A 16,994-nucleotide genomic window follows, 5' to 3' on the forward strand; every position below is an offset into this window, starting at 1 on the left:
AAAACCCAGTCTCTGTGTGGTTATTTGGTTTTACAGCTGCTGAGGATTAACAGAACCATTACTAGAAGATAAACCCATAGTAAATATTATTAACCACCTACAACAAGAAACTAACAGCCAACACCTAAAACAGCCCAATGGGTAGAGGTGAGCATAAAAGCTCAACCAACAAAAGACAGAGCAATATGGCATCCCCAGAATCCAGTTATCAAGGAGCTAGCAGCTGTGGACACCCCAGCATAATTGAAATTCAAGAAGATGACCTTACATCTATGCTGATGAAAAAGATACTACAGGAAACAAATAAAATACTTAAAGAATTAGAGGAAGATAAAATAAAAAATCATGGCTATCCGTAAAGAAATGGAGGAAGTTAAAGACAAGCAGATTATGGCCATCCGTGAAGAAATACGGGAAGATGCAGTCAAACAGTTTTTGGCCTTCAGAGAAGAAATAATTAAATCACTGAAAGACATAAAAGAAAACAGAGGAATGTTCAAACAGACAGTTGAAGGAACTAAAAGAAAAAAACAGGAAAATACAATCAGACAAGTGAAGTAAATAAACAAAACAACTCAAGACCTGAAGATAGGATTGGAAAAATTAAAGAAAACACAAATGGGGGTTTTTCCTGGCGGTTTGTTGCAGGTTCACATTGGAAGCTGAGCTTTCCGGAGTGTTTGGCATCCAGTGGTCTGAGCTCAGCTGCTGGGTCCTCTGAGGGGATTTCAGGTGATTTCAAAGTGGCAACATGAATTCTATCACCTATGATGATGTGAATGTGTACTTCACTTGGGAAGAGTGGGCTTTGCTGGATCCTTCCCAGAAGAATCTCTACAAAAATGTGATGATAGAGACCTACAAGCACTTTACAGCCATAGGCTACAATTGGGAAGACCATAATATTGAAGAACAGTGTCAATGTTCAAGAAGATATGGAAGGAATGGAAGAAGACATATTTTTGAGAAGCATGAATGTAAGCAGTATGGTAAAGCCTTTTCCCAACCCAGTGGTATCCTAATGCACAAAAGAACACATACTAGAGAAAAACCTTATGAATGTAATCAGTGTGGGAAAGCCTTTTCACAGCATGGAAATCTCGAAATGCTTAAAAGAACACATACTGGTGAAAAACCCTATGAATGTAATCAGTGTGGGAAAGCCTTTTCTCAGCACGGAAATCTTGAAAGGCATAAAAGAACACATACTGGAGAGAAGCCCTATGAATGTTATCAGTGTGGGAAAGCCTTTTCACAATTGCATAGTCTCCACATGCATAAAAGAACACATACTGGAGAGAAACCCTATGAGTGTAATCAATGCGGTAAAGCCTTTTCACACCTCGGTTCACTCCAAGTGCATAAAAAAACACATACTGGAGAGAAACCCTACCAATGTAATCATTGTGGTAAAGCCTTTGCCTGTCGTAGTGGTCTCCAGAGACATGAAAGAATTCATACTGGAGAGAAACCCTACAAATGTAATCAGTGTGGTAAAACCTTTACACAGTCCAATGCTCTCCAAGCGCACGAAAGGACACATATTGGGGAGAAACCCTACGAATGTAATCACTGAGGTAAAGCCTTTGCAAGCTCCAGTAGTCTCCAAGTACACAAAAGAACACATACTGGAGAGAAACCATATGAATGTACTCAATGTGGTAAAGCCTTTTCACACCTCCTTACACTCCAAGTGCATAAAAGAACACATACTGGAGAGAAACACTATGAATGTAATCACTGTGGTAAAGCCTTTGCACAGTCCAGTAATTTCCAAGTGCACAAAAGGACACATACTGGAGACAAACCCTAGGAATGTAATCAATGTGGTAATGCCTTTTCAAAACCAATAGTCTTCAAAGGCATAAAGGAACACATAATGGAGAGATACCCTACGAATGATATCAATATGGTAAAGCCTTTGCATGTTGTAGTGGTCTTCAGAGACATGAGAATTCACACTGCAAAGAAACCCTATGAATGTAATCAGTGTGTTAAATGCTTTTCACAACCCAGTTGTCTCAAAGTGCATAAAAGAACACATACTGGAGGGAAAGCATAAAAATGTAATCTGTGTGGGAAAGCCTTTTCATGAAATGGAAATCTCCAAAATAATAAATGAACACATATGGGAGAGAAACCCTGTGAATGTAATCATGGTGGCAAAGCCTTCACACATTGCACTGATCTCCAAAGGCATGAAAGATTTCATACTGGAGTGAAACCCTATGAAATCAATAACCAGCAAACCCTTGTCACATTTTTTCAAAGCCTTGAAAGAAATCATATTGGAGAGAAAACCTTGTGAATGTTTTTAGTATAACGAAACCTTTGTACATTTCTATAGGCTTCACGTTCATGAATGAATGATACTGAAGAGAAGCCCTAGGAATATGTTTCATATGGTAACTCAAGGCTTTGTTTTCATGTTTCATAGAGATGTAATGAAGTGGTCTAATCAGTAATCAACTGCAACTCACTGCATAGCTTGATGTTATATGAACATGTATATATGATTGGACGTTCTGTGATTCTGTATGTTCCTCCAAATCATCCATTTGTCATTTCATCTTGAAGTACTGCATTCTATAGGAAATTTATACTATAAAGATTCTATATAATGTAACAGCAAGGATATTTACTTAAAAAGAAACACTTCTAGTGTGTGCATGTGACAGGATTATGTGCTTTTAATCCATGTCAGATATGTAAAGAGTGGGAGACAACTTTGTTGCATATCATTTGGCCATCTCGATCTGAGGATTGAGGTCTGGTTTCCAGCTTTGGACACCGAAATCCTTTCCTACAGCTCTGTTTCCCTGATGCTCCAATAAGATTAGTTGGGATATTACATTGATAAAAGATTGTCTTTTTTCACATTATAAACATATTGTTATGTAATAATTGATGAATTCATGCCAATTTCAATGATAAAATTTGTTTGCAAATGAAAATGTGCAGCCAGTTCTCCTAGGCGCTGAGCCACGTGTTTAGCCCCATGAAAGTGTGATGAATTGCATTTAGGTGTGAAAGGTTGATCCTAACTACATCTTTAACTCAGCCCTGATCACCCAGAAGAAAGAGAAGATTGAGAACATAAGAAAGTAACTTAGGCTTGGTGCTTAAAGAAGTTTCTGAGCCAATATCTTCACAAAAATATGGAAGTATCCAAAAAATGGCCAGGAGAGCAACTGACAATACAAGTGTTTTAAAAGTCCCTGACCACTGGACCAAAGCCACCAGACTGAGTTTATCTCACAGGTGGTAAATAGGTATTAATGGGAACCCACCAAGACATATGTCAGGTATATCCTTTTTTGAGATTATGCCTAGTGCAAAGACAGAAAATGAACTTGAATGCATGAAGACCAACTTTTCTGAAATGGATTGTATTCTGTTCCCCTGATGCATGCAAACATTCACTTAGGAGCCATGACTGGTGAAGACTTCAGATGCTGTGGAGGTTGTTGTCAGGGGAGCCTGAGGTTTAAACAGATGTCAATAGAAGGCTGGAGATATCAGGCATTTACCGAGACCTGAGGAACATGGAGAAGGAGATTTTGGTGCTAAAGAAAGGGAAGTAGATTTGGATGTTAAAGAAAGGATAAAAGTCCCAGAGAGCAATTAATTCTTGGGCTGTATGGGAGGACAAGCTGCCTCCTACTTTATTCTCTGTTTCTACTCATCTGTGGTGGATCAACTCACCACTTCTTTCCCTATTTCCTTGTTTTCTCAGATACGTGTATATGTCAGTCAGAATGTTATGCAAGTCATCACTTGGTGGTCTCAAATTGATTTTAAATCTCTCTCCCCCCTCTGTCATCCCTGTAACCTCTCTGCCTGGCAGGAATATGGATATTCTGGATAAATATTCCCAAATCTCCCTTAGGTGAACATGTAATAAATCAATGGACTCCATGAAATTCTAATCTGGTCTGGAATGTCATTGATGAAAAGACCTATTTCCCTAGATGAGATATTTTCTGCTCAATAGCATTATGTCACTCTTTGAATTCCTTACAAGAAAGAAATATGCTGAGAATGAGGGAGCAACTTATAGGAAGTTTTTAATGTATGGCTTGGTGAGATTACTTAGTTGTGTATCTCTGCTCTCTAAACCTTTTAAATCTAAAGGATGAACGTTTAACCATATATTGTACTTCACATCTAAGACAAGCTGCTGAGGTGCCTTTTTGAGAGAAGTTTTTCTGGCTTCCAGGTTGTCCCAGCATCCTTCAGTCCCTACCTTCTAAAGGGTATGATTGACATTCCCCACCTCTACCCTTAAATTTTCAGTCCAGTAGAATGGGCCTGCCCTCTCCCAGAGGTCTTCCCTATGTACCCAATATTTTATTTTCTTCTATATGCTTTTCTTCTCTTTCTCTGTTTTCTGTTTGTTCTCTCTCTCCCTGTCTTTCTCTCTCTCTCTCTCTGTATACCCTTCTCTTTTCCCACGTTTATGATTCCTCCAAGGTAACTTCCATGGCCTTGTGTTTGGGAACTGAGAATCCTCTGAGAACTGTTTGCATAAGCTTGCAATTAAATACTATACCATGTCTTCAATTAGCAAATATTACCTGTGGGAAGAAAGAAACAGTATAACGTTATATATTCATCACTGGTCAAAATTTGACACACTGAATAAATATGTGAATATGTTTCCAGGTTTCATTAATAATTTGTGTTATAACCATTGTTTTTCTTTTTCCCTCACACCCTATATGTGGACTAGGGAAGGTGCATGGGGGAGATGGGGAGGGTAGGTGGAAATGGTCAGAGTTGTAAGTGGATACAGCCAGGATAGAGAGGGAATAAATTGTAATAAATAAATAGCTTAATTAAATATATTTTCATTTTCAAAAAAACAAAAAAGAAAACACAAATGGAGGAAATTATGGAGAGGAAGAATTTAGGGAAGAAAACAGGAACTATAGCGGTAAGCATAGCCAACAGAATACAAGAGATGGAAGAAAGAATCTCAAGTGTAGAAGATACAATGGAAGAAATTGATGTATCCATCAAAGAAAATGTTAAATCTAAAAAATTCCTGACACAGATCATCCAAGAAATTCAAGACAATATGAAAAGACAAAACCTAAGATTAATAGGAATAGAGGAAAAAGAAGATTCCCTCTACCAAGGCTCAGAAAATATCTTCAACAAAATCATAGAAGAAAATTTCCCCAACTTAAAGGACAGGCCTATAAGAACACAAGAGGCCTACAGAATACCTAAAAAATTAGAGCAGAAAAGAAAATCCTCCCGCCACATAATAATCAAAACAGTAAATATACAGAACAAAGAAAAAATACTGGAAGCTGCAAGGGGAAAAGGCCAATGGCAAACTCATCAGAATCACACCTGACTTCTCAACAGAGACTGTGAAAGCAAGAAGGGCCTGTATTGATATAATGCAGACCTTAAGAGAACACAGATGTCAGCCCAGGCTAATATATGCAGCAAAACACTCAGTTATCATAGATGGAGAAAAAAAGATATTCAATGACAAAAGCAAATTCAAACAATACCTACCCACAAATCCAGCATTACAGAAGATACTAGGATGAAAAATAGAACCCCCCAAAACCAACTATATTCAGGAAAACACAGGAAAAAAAATAACCTCACTAAAGCAAAACCAAAAGTAGCCAAGCACACAAACACACTACCATAGCCAAAATCAAAGCATCTAAAGGCCATTGGTCATTAATCTCCCTTAAAATCAATGGACTCAACACTCCAATAAAAAGATACAGAGTATCAGAATGGATACGTAAAGACCTAACAATATGTTGCATACAAGAAACACAACTAAGTAAAAAATATAAACATTACCTGAAAGTAGAGGGCTGGAAGACAGTTTTCCAAGCAAATGGGCCCAAGAAGCAAGCAGGACTAGCCATTCTAATATTGAATACAATAGTCTTTCAACCAAAATTAATCAAAAGAGATGGGGAAGGTCATTTCATACTCATCAAGAAGAAACCACAATTCTGAAAATCTATGCACCAAACATAAGAGCATGCACATTTGTAAAAGAAACATTAACAAAACTGAAACCACACAGAGATCTCTACATATTAATAGTGGGAGACTTCAACACCCCACTCTCAACAAAGGACAGGTCAACAAACAAAAATTAAACTAAGAAGAAATAACTCTGACAGAGGTCATGAATCAAATGGACCTAACAGATGTCTACATAACCTTTCATCCCCCCCCCACACACACACAAAGAATTTACCTTCTTCTCAGCACCTCATGGAACCTTCTCCATAATAGACCATATAGTTGGTCACAAAGCAAGTCTCAACAGATACAAAAAGATTGAAATAATCCCATGTATCCTATCTGACCACCATGGACTAAAGCTGGATCTCAACAACAACAAAAAAATAACAAAAAGCCTACACACATGGGAACCAAACAACTTGCTACTCAATGACAGATGGGTCAGGGAAGAAATAAATAAATAAATAAATAAAAGTATTCCTAGAATTCAATGAAAATGAAAACACAACATACCCACACTTATGGGATCTGATGAAAGCAGTGATAAAAGGAAAGTTCATAACACTAAGTGCCTTCAAGAAGAAACTTGAGACATCTCATACAAGCAACTTAATGGCTCACCTACAAGACCTAGAAGGTCTTGTAAAAAAAAAAGAAGAAGAAGCAAATACCCCAAAGAGGAGTAGATGGCTGGAGATAATCAAACTCAGGGCTGAAATCAATCAATTAGAAACAAATAAAACAATTCAAAGAATCAATGAAACAAAAAGCTAGTTCTTTGAGAAAATCAACAAGATCAACAAAACCTTAGCCAAACTAACTAAAAGGCAAAGAGACAATATCCAAATCAACAAAATCAGAAATGAAAAGGGGGATATAACAACAGACAGTGAGGAAATCCAAACAATCAAAGGGACTTACTTCAAAAGTCTATATGACGCAAAATTTGAAAATCTAAGTGAAATGGACAATTCTCTGAATCGATTCTACTTACCAAAGCTGAATCAAGATCAGGTAAATCAATTAAATAGTCCAATATCCCCTAAGGAAAAAGAACCAGTCATTGAAAGTCTCCCATCCAAAAAAAGCCAGGGCAAGATGGTTGCAGCACAGAATTCTACCAGAACTTCAAAGAAGAGCTAACTCCAATTCTCATCAAAATATTTCAAAAAATAGAAATAGAAGGAACACTACTAAACAAATTCTATGAAGCCACAGTCACCTTGGTACCTAAAACTCACAAAGACCCAGCAAAGAAAGAGAATTTCAGGCCAATCTCCCTTATGAAAATTGATGCAAAAATAGTCAACAAAATACTTGCAAAGGAAATAAAAGAACACATCAAAGATATCATCCACTATGACAAAGTAAGCTTCATCCCAGGTATGCAGTAATGGTTCAATATACAGAAATCCAGTAATGTGATCCAACATATAAATAAACTGAATTAAAAAAAAAAAAACATGATCATCTCCTTAGATGCTGAAAAAGCATTTGACAAAATCCAACATCCATTCATGCCTAAAGTGATGGAGAGATCAGGGATACAAGGCACATATCTAAACATAGTAAAGGCAATATACAGCAGGCCTATATCCAACATCAAACTCAATGGAGAGAAACTTAAATCAATCCCACTGAAATCAGGTTGAAGGCAAGACTGCCCACTCTCTCCATATCTTTTCAACATAGTTGTGGATGTCCTTGCTAGAGCAATAAGACAATTGAAGGAGACCAAGGGGATACAAATTGGAAAGGAAGAAGTCAAAGTATCACTGTTTGCAGATGATATGATAGGATACCTGAGTGACCCCAAAAAGTCTACCAGGGAACTCCTATAGCTGACAAACACCTTTAGCAAAGTGGCAGGATACAAAATCAACTCAAAAAAATTCAGTTGCTCTCCTGTATACAAAAAACAAAAGTGCCGAGAAAGAAATTAGGGAAACAACACCCTTCACAATAGCCACAAAATACATAAAGTACCTTGGTATAACCCTAACCAAGCAAGTCAAAGACTTGTATGAAAATAAATTTCAAGTCTCTGAAGAAAGAATTAGAAGAAAAAATCAGAAAATGGAAAGATCTCCCATGCTCATGGCTTGGCAGGATTAACATAGTAAAAATGGCCATCTTACCAAAAACAATCCACAGATTCAATGCAATTCCCATCAAATTACCAACACAATTCTTTATAGACCTTTAAAGAAAAATTCTCAACTAGATATGGAATAACAAGAAACCAAGAATTGTTAAAACAATCGTCTAAAATAAAAGATCTTCTAGAGGTATCTTCATCCCTTATCTCAAGCTGTTCTATAGAGCAACAGTAATAAAAACAGCATGGTACTGGCAGAGAAACAGAATGGTGGATAAATGGAACCGAACAGAGGACCCAGAAATAAACCCAAGTACTTCTTGACACCTAATCTTTGACACACATGCCAAAACCATACAATGGAAAAAAGATAGCATCCTCAACAAATGGTGTTTTTCTAACTGCATGTCTACATGTAGAAAAATGCAAATAGATCCATACTTATCACCTAGCACAAAAACTAAAGTCCAAGTGGATCAAAGACCTCAACATAAAACCAGACATATTAAATAAGTTAGAAGAAAAAGTGGGGAGGACCCTAGAACTCATTGGTGCAGGAGACAACTTCCTGAACAAAAACTCCAACAGCACAGGTTCTAAGAGCAACAATAAATAAATGGGACCTCATGAAACTGAAAAGCTTCTATAAAGCAAAAGACATTGTTATAAAAAGTAAACAAATGTCTAAAATTGGGAAAGAATCTTCACCAACCTTCCACCTGACAGAGGGATAATATCCAGTATATATAAAGAACTAAAGAAGTTGAAAAGCAACAAATCAAGTCACCCAATTAAAAAATGGGAAACAGAGCTGAACAGAGAATTCTTGATAGAGGAATAACGAATGGTAGAGAAACACTTAAAGAAATGCTCAAGATCATTAGCTGTCAGGGAAATGCAAATCAAAACAACCCTAAGATTTCACTTTATAGCCATCAGAATGGCCAAGATGAAAAACTCAAGTGACAACACATAATGGAGAGGTTGTGGAGAAAGGGGAACCCTCCTCCACTGCTGGTGAGAATGTAAACTTGTACAACCACTCTGGAAATCCATATGGTGCTTTCTCAGACAACTAGGAATAGTGCTTCCTCAAGATCCAGCTATCCCACTCCTAAGCATATATCCAAATGAGGCTCAAGTACAAAATAAGGACATTTGCACAACCATGTTTGTAGCAGCTTTATTTGTAATAGGTAGAAGCTGGAAACAACCCAGATGCCCTTCAACTGAAGAATGGATATAGAAATTGTGGTACATCTACACAATGGAGTATTACTCAGCAATGAAAAACAAGGAAATCATGAAATTTGCAGGTAAATGGTGGGAACTGGAAAGGATCATCCTGAGTGAGCTATCCCAGAAACAGAAAGACACACATGACATATACTCAGTTATATAGACATGTAATATAGGATAAAACTATTAAAATCTGTACACTTAAAGAATCTAATCTAGAGGGAGGACTCTGGCTAAAATGCTCAATCCCCATTGCAAAAGGCAAAGAGGATAGATATCAGAAGAGGAAAACAGGAAACAAGTTAGGAGCCTCCCACAGAGGGTCTCTGAAAGGCTCTTCCCTGCAGACTATCAAAGCAGACACTGAGACTTATGGCCAAACTTTGGACAGAATGCAGGGAATCTTATGAAAGAAGTGGGAAATAGAAATAGTAAGATCTAGAGAGGACAGGAGGTCCACAGGGAGAGCAATAGAACTAAAACTTTTGACCACAGGGGTCTTTCCTGAGACTCAAACTCCAACCAAGTATCAGGCATGGAGATAACTTAGAAGTCCTGCACAGATGTGCCCATGGCAGTTCATTGTCCAAGACTGCTTCTGACATAAAGTAATTGTCCTGCTCTTTGATCACCTCCCCCTGACGGGGGGGTCAGCCTTACCAGGCCACAGAGGAAGACAATGCAGCCACTCTAAATGAGACCTAACAGCCTAGGATCAGAAGGAAGAAAAAGAAACCCTCCCCTACCAGTGGACTTGGGGAGGGGCATGCATGAAGAAAAGGCTGGAAGGGGAGGGAGTTGGGGGAGTTGGGTTAATTTCTCCCTGTTTTTGTTTGTTTTGTTTTTGTTGGTTTGGATATGGGTTTTTCTTAATTGCCAATTTTCTCACAGAACGCACTCTTTATTATTTTGATATTTTTAATTTCTCTCTATTTCTGTTTTATTGATTTCTGTTTTATTGGATGTGATTATTTGTTTGGGTTCTACAGTTTTCAGTTGAACCGAAAATTGCTAATATGAAGTATGCCCAATATTTTATGTTGGCATTTAATGCTATGAACATTTCTCTTAGCACTACTTTCATTGTACTCCATAAATTTTGGTATGGTGTGTATTCTCTTTCTTTGAATTACAGAAAGTCTCTACTTACCCTCCTTATATATGTCTTTGCCTAGTTTTCAGTCTGTGTAAAACTGTTCAGTTTCCATGAGTTTGCAAACTTTCTGTTGTTTCTGTTATTTATATACAAATTCAACCCCTAATGTTTATACAGGCTACAAGGAGTTATTTCAGTTTTCTTGCATCTGTTGAGTCTTTCTTTGTAGCCAGGTGTGTGTGCAGTTTTGAAGAACGTTCCACCAAGTGCAGATTAGAAAGCATAATCTTTCATATTTGGGTGAAATGTTCTGTGAATATATATTAGGTCCATTTGGTTTATAATGTCTCTTAGCACCAGTATTTTTCTGTTTAGTTTTTTGTTAACCTTGATTTAAAAAAAAGTACATTATTTAGGGTTATTAAATACTTGTACCTCCTTTCAAACCCCTCAACACCAGGTAGGAGAAAAAGAAGGCTAGTGAGAACAGGTGGCAGATTTCTCTGCTGCTTTCCAGTAGGTAGGTTTGTAGGATTTGTTTGGGTGCGATATCAATACCAGTTGTCAGAAATCCAGAACTCCAGGTAACCAGCAAATCAGCAAACAGCAAATGCAGCAGCAGGATGAACCAGCAGCAAGAAGTCCTCCTCTAAGCAGCTGTGCCTCTTTCCTCTGGGCTATCATATTTATATCCCTTGAACTTCTCAGAATTCAACAAATGCCACCAGGCAAAGACTATTCTCCACACGAGACACTAAACAAGTGTGGACAAACTTAAACCCCAAACTTGGAATTTAAACAAAAACTTGTTAATGTATCATAAACCAAAACTTCCACAACAAATTTTTGTAAAAATGACCTATCTGTTGGTGAGAGTGGGTGTTAAAATCTACTATTATCCATGTGTGAAGGTCTATATGTGATTTAAGCTACAATGGTATTTATTTTAAAAACTTGGGTGCCCTTCTGTTTGAGGCATAGACTTTAAAAATTGTAATTATATTTTGGTGGTTTTGTACATAGATAAGTATGTAGTACCCATCCCATCTCTAATGATTAGTTTTGGTTTGGAGTCTAATTTGATAGATATTAAAAATATCTAGTATGTAGATATAATGCATTGCTGTGTATAGTAGTCTGAGCTGGGTGAGATTATGTATATCCTGTATTTTCAAGGGTACAGTTAAGATCCATAGGTTGGAGTTTTCCATTACAAACATTCTGTAGGGCTGGTCGTGTAAGTAGATATTACTTAATTTGACTTTTTCATAGACTGTCTTATTTTCTCAATCTATGGTGATTAAAAGTTTTGTTGTCATCTTCTTAGCAGCTTTATTTGTAATAACCAGAATCTGGAAACAACCCAGATGACCCATAATTGAAGAACAGATACAAAAATCATGGTACATTAACACAATGGAATGTTTCTCAGCAATTAAAAACAAGGAAATCACGAAATTTTCAGGCAAATGAAACCTGAAGGAGCTATCCCAGAAGCAGAAAGACATACATGGTTTATACTCACTTATAAGTGGATATTAGACATATGATATAGATCATACTAAAATCATATTAAAACTGTACACCTAAGAAGCTAAGCAGGAAGGAGGACCCTGGGTAAGATACTCAATCTTCATTCAGAGAAGCAAATGGGATAGACATCTGAAGAAGGCAAAAATAAAGGCAAGCCAGGAGCCTACCACAAAGGGCCTCTGAAAGATTCTACCCAACAAGGTATTAAAGCAGATGCTGAGACTCATAGTCAAGCTTGAGTGAAAGTGCGGGGAATCTTATGAAAGAAGGGGTGACAGAAACACCTGGAAGGCTCTGGAGCTCCACAAGAACAACAGAATCAAAAATTCTGGACACAGGGGGCTTTTCTGAGACTGATACTCCAACCAAGGACCATTCATGGTTATAACCTAGAACCCTTGCACATAGGTAGCCCATGGCAGTTCAATCTCCAAATGGGTACCCTAGTAAGGGGAGCTGGGGCTGTCTCAGACATGAACTCAATGGCTGGCTCTTTGATCACCTTCCCCTGAGGGTGTATCAGCTTTACTAGGCCACAGAGGAAATCTATGAATGACAGTCCTGGTGAGACCTGATAGGCTAGGGTCAGATGGAAGGGGAGGAGGTCTTCCACTGTCAACTGACTGGGAAAGGGGTATGGGAAGAGATGACAGAGGTAGGAAATGAGGGAGGAAGAATGAGATTGAGATAGGATGAGGGTGGGGCAATACCTGGAATACAAAGTGAATAAATTGTAATAAATAAAAAAATGTATTAAAAAAGTTTTGTTGTGTATAATAGTCTGGCCTGGCATCTTTGTTCTCTTACATTCTGGTAGCACATCTGCCTAGGACATTATGGCTTTTAATGTTAAAAAATCAGGTGTGATTCTAATATGTCTGATTTTGTATGCCACTTGGCATTTTTCCCTTGCTGTTCTTAATAATCTTTCTTTATTCTGTATGCTTAATGTTTTGATTATTATGTGCAAGGGGAACTTTTTTCTAAATCAAGTCTATTTCATGTTCTGTATGCTTCTTGTCCTTTAGTAGACATCTCCTTCTTTGGATTAGAAAATTTTTCTTCTATAATATGGTTTAAAACATTTTCTGAGCCTTTGAGATGAGTTTCTTCTGTATCCTTATCACTATTATTCTTAGGTTTTGTCTTTTTAAAGTGTCCCAGATTTCCTAGATATTTCATATTAGTAATCTTGTAGATTTCACATTTTTCTTTACTGATGTATCTATTTCTTCTCTTGTAGCCTCAACTCCTGAGATTCTGTCCCATATTCTGCTTGTGAAGCTTGTCGCCATAGTTTGCATTTGAATTATTAGATGTTTTTTTTTTATTTCCAGCTGTTTAGGGTTTTATTGATTCTATATCTAATTTCAGGTCTGGAACAGTTTAATTCATTTTTAAATTGTATGTATCTTCCTACTTGTTTTTGACAAAGATATCCAGATATTACTTAAGGAACTTTACCATATTCATAAAACTGTTTGAGGGTCTTTAATGTGTGCTTCAGCTATGATGGAATATTCAGGGCCTGCTGTGGTAGGATGGCTGGGCTCTAGTGGAGACATACTCTCCTAGATGTTTTTGAGTGTGTTTTTACACTGGCATCTTGGTGGCTGAATTTGGGGTGGTTAAAAAACTAGGTGGTGATTTCTGGCCTTGTCTTTGTTGAAATTTGTCCCTTGGTTTCTGTTTCATCTCTTGATTTTCAGAATGTCTTGGCCATGTGCTGCTTGTTCTCCTGACCTGTTCCAATTCCATGTTCACAGGGAATGCCAACCAGTGTTGGAGGCTTTGTATCTTAGATTATTTGGGATAAGAAGCTTGGAGAAAAGGGGTTTGTAATTCTTGGGGATCATGTCAGAGTAAACCATGTTCTCAGCTACAGACTTGTGTGTGAAAGGGTGGGGATAGAATGTCAGGAACAATAGGAAGAACTGTGTGTCTGCCTTCATTCTACTTGTTGATCTTAAAGGAGTAAATCTTAGGTTAGCAGGTTTGGTTTCTGCCAGAGTTGGGGTCTAACACAAAGCAACAAGTGAGGAGTAGGAGAGGATGGTTTGTTGACTCTACAGGACTTGTGGCAGGAGAAGGAAGGCTGTAGCTGGTACTATGTTGCGGCACTAGGAACAATTCTTGGGATCCAGTTCTGCCTAAACAGAGAGAAGACGGTGTGCTGACAGCCTACCTGGATTTCTGGCAGATCAACATTTATGTATAAATCCTTATTTATTAAATAGTTGTATCACCTTAGATATTTTTTCTATTTCTTAATTTTTTTATTCTTCCATCAGACTTTACACCTGGACCTTAAGTTTCCCTTTCTTCACTCCTTCATTTCTCCTTCCCTATTTCCCTTGTGCCCCAGATCCACTCCTCCTCCTTTTCCTTCAGTAAAAAGATGTTCTTCCAGGACTACCAACAGAACACTGCATAGCAAATTACAAAGACTAGGCACAGGCTCTCATATCAAGACTAGATAAGGCATGCTAGTAAAATGGTCACAAGTGAAGGCAAAAGTGTTAAAGGTATGGGGTACAGAGTCAATAGAGAGTTCTCAACAGAGGAATATAAAAATGTTCAGAAACACTTTTAAAATGTTCAGAGTCCTTAGTCATCAGGGAAATGCAAGGCACAACATCTCTGAGATTTGATCTTACAACCATAAGAATGGCTAAGATCAAAACCACAAGTGTCAGCACATGTTGGCAAGGATGTGGAGAAAGGGGAACACTCCTCCATTGCTGGTGGAAATGCAAACTTGTAAAACCAATTTGGAAAACAATCTTGCACTTTCTCAAAACATTGGAAATAGCTTTTCTTCAACACCCAACTATGCCACTCCTGGGAATATACCCAAATGATGCTCCATCATAAAATAAGAATATTTGACCACTTTCACCTGACAGGGCTTACTCTCTAGGCTACATTAGAAGTGGATGTACTCAGTCCAGATGTGACTTGATATGCTGGGGTTGGTGGGGAGAGGGTCTCCCTTTTTCTGAGTAGTAAGGGAGCAGGGATATGGGAAACAGGAAAGAAAGGTGGGACAAGCATCAGTGGAGGGAGGGGGCCATGGCTGGAGTGAAAAATGAATAAATCAAAGTAAATTAAAATTAAAAATAAAATAAAAATGAGACTATGGTTGCAAATGCTGTAAGCCCTAAGAGAGAACCTACCGTTGCTGTTTTTCTGAATGGGCATAGTATCAAACTGCTTTGTGATCCTTATAGTTATCTTCAAAAATGGGCACTATTATTAGCATTCATTCTAAAAGCTTATGTTGGCTGTAGAGAGTGGCTAAAGCAGAGGCTCACAATTGGTCAAAGTACTGAGACTAAATGAATGTTGAGTGCTCATTCCTAAATGGGATGTCTTCCTTCCCACAAATCAGGGACTTCATGGGAGAGTTGACAGAATGAACATAGGGACCAGAATTGTGAAGGACTGCTATGAGACAGTGCCTTTTGGGAATGACATAGCCCTTGCACTCATGAAGAAACTTCCTGCCACTGTGGCTACTTACACCAGACTTCAGCCATCAAGATTTCCTCAAGCAAGGAGAAATGACAGATGTTAGCCTCATCGTTCACTGAATGTCTCTGAGTTACTTCACTCTGGATATTTTTCTAGTTCCATCCATTCACCTGCTAATTTCAAGATTTCCTTGTTTTTTAATTACTGAGTAGTATTCCATGTGTAAATGTGTTACAAATTTTATATCCATTCCTAGGATCAGGGACATCTAAGTTCTTTCTGTATTAGGGCTATTACAAATAAAATTGCTATGAGCATGGTTGAACAAAAGTCCTTATGTGGTAGAGCATCTTGCAAGTATATGCTCAGGAGTGGAAAAGCTGGATCCTGAGGTAGCACTATTCCTACTTTTCAAAGTAAACGCTAGATTTATTTACAAAGAGTTTGCACAAGTTTAAATTCTCACCAGCAATGCAGGAGGGTTCCCCTTTATCCACATCTTCTCCAGCATGTGTTGCATATTTATATAAAGTTTTCTCATACCAAAATATTTAAGAGACAATGAAACCAACATTTTGTACTGGGCTCTGCCAAATTTTCATCACTTTTTCAGTCACACCTGCCATCATGAAGAAAGTGGAAGTGTGCATGGCCAGAGCTGCGTGTAGTGCAGGCAGCTGGTGAGACTCTTAAGGAGGTTTGTGTTGGAGGCTGAAGCACTGTAGGAGGAGTACTAATACCCTGCTGATGGTAATAAACTGCCAGGTCTTCATCCTGCACACTGCTGATAGTGAGAGTGAAATATATCCCAGATCCACTGCCTGTGAAGCGATCAGGGACCCCAGTGTCCCAAATGGATGCTTAGTAGATCAGCGGCTTAGGGGATTGCTCTGGTTTCTGCTGGTACCAGGACAAGTAATTATTTTTGGTTTCCAGTGCTTAAAAGACACTGATTGGACCTGCAGCTGATGGTTACTCTCTCTCCTGCTGACACAGTCAGGGAGGATGAAATCTGGGTCATCCTGATATCCCCACTTATACCTGCAATAATGAGTAGACAGTGAACATGCATACATATACAATACCCAGAACCTGGAAACAACCCAGATGTCCCTCAACTGAAAAATGGATATAGAAATTGTGGTACATCTACACAATGGAATATTACTCAGCAATGAAAAAAAAAAGGAAATCATGAAATTTTCGGGTAAATGGTAGGAACTAGAAAGGATCATCCTGAGTGAGCTATCCCAGAAGCAGAAAGACACACACAGTATATACTCACTCTTATAGACATGCAATATAGGATAAACCTATTAAAATCTGTACACTTAAAGAAATTAATCTAGAGGGAGGACTCTGGCTAAAATGCTCAATCCCCATTGCAAAAGGCAAAGAGGATGGATATCAGAAGAAGAGGAAAACAGGAAACAAGTTAGGAGCCTCCCACAGAAAGCCTCTGAAAGGCTCTGCCCTGCAGACTATCAAAGCAGATGTTGAGACTTATGGCCAAAGTTTGGCCATAATGCAAGAAATCTTATG

The 16,994-nt window shown here is 38.1% G+C and overlaps 1 protein-coding gene across 1 annotated transcript; it reads left to right on the plus strand.

Moving 5' to 3' along the window:
- Positions 1-751: 751 nt before the first annotated feature.
- LOC110540617 (zinc finger protein 431-like) lies at positions 752-1,471 on the plus strand (the record flags this gene model as incomplete). Its single annotated transcript, XM_060383277.1, has 2 exons — positions 752-947; positions 1,113-1,471. Coding segments are annotated over exons 1-2 (555 nt in total), but the record flags the coding sequence as incomplete, so codon positions are not given.
- Between the last annotated feature and the right edge of the window lie 15,523 nt (positions 1,472-16,994).

The sequence above is a fragment of the Meriones unguiculatus genome, chromosome 5 (assembly GCF_030254825.1).
Source record: "Meriones unguiculatus strain TT.TT164.6M chromosome 5, Bangor_MerUng_6.1, whole genome shotgun sequence".
NCBI classification, from domain to species: Eukaryota; Metazoa; Chordata; class Mammalia; order Rodentia; family Muridae; genus Meriones; species Meriones unguiculatus.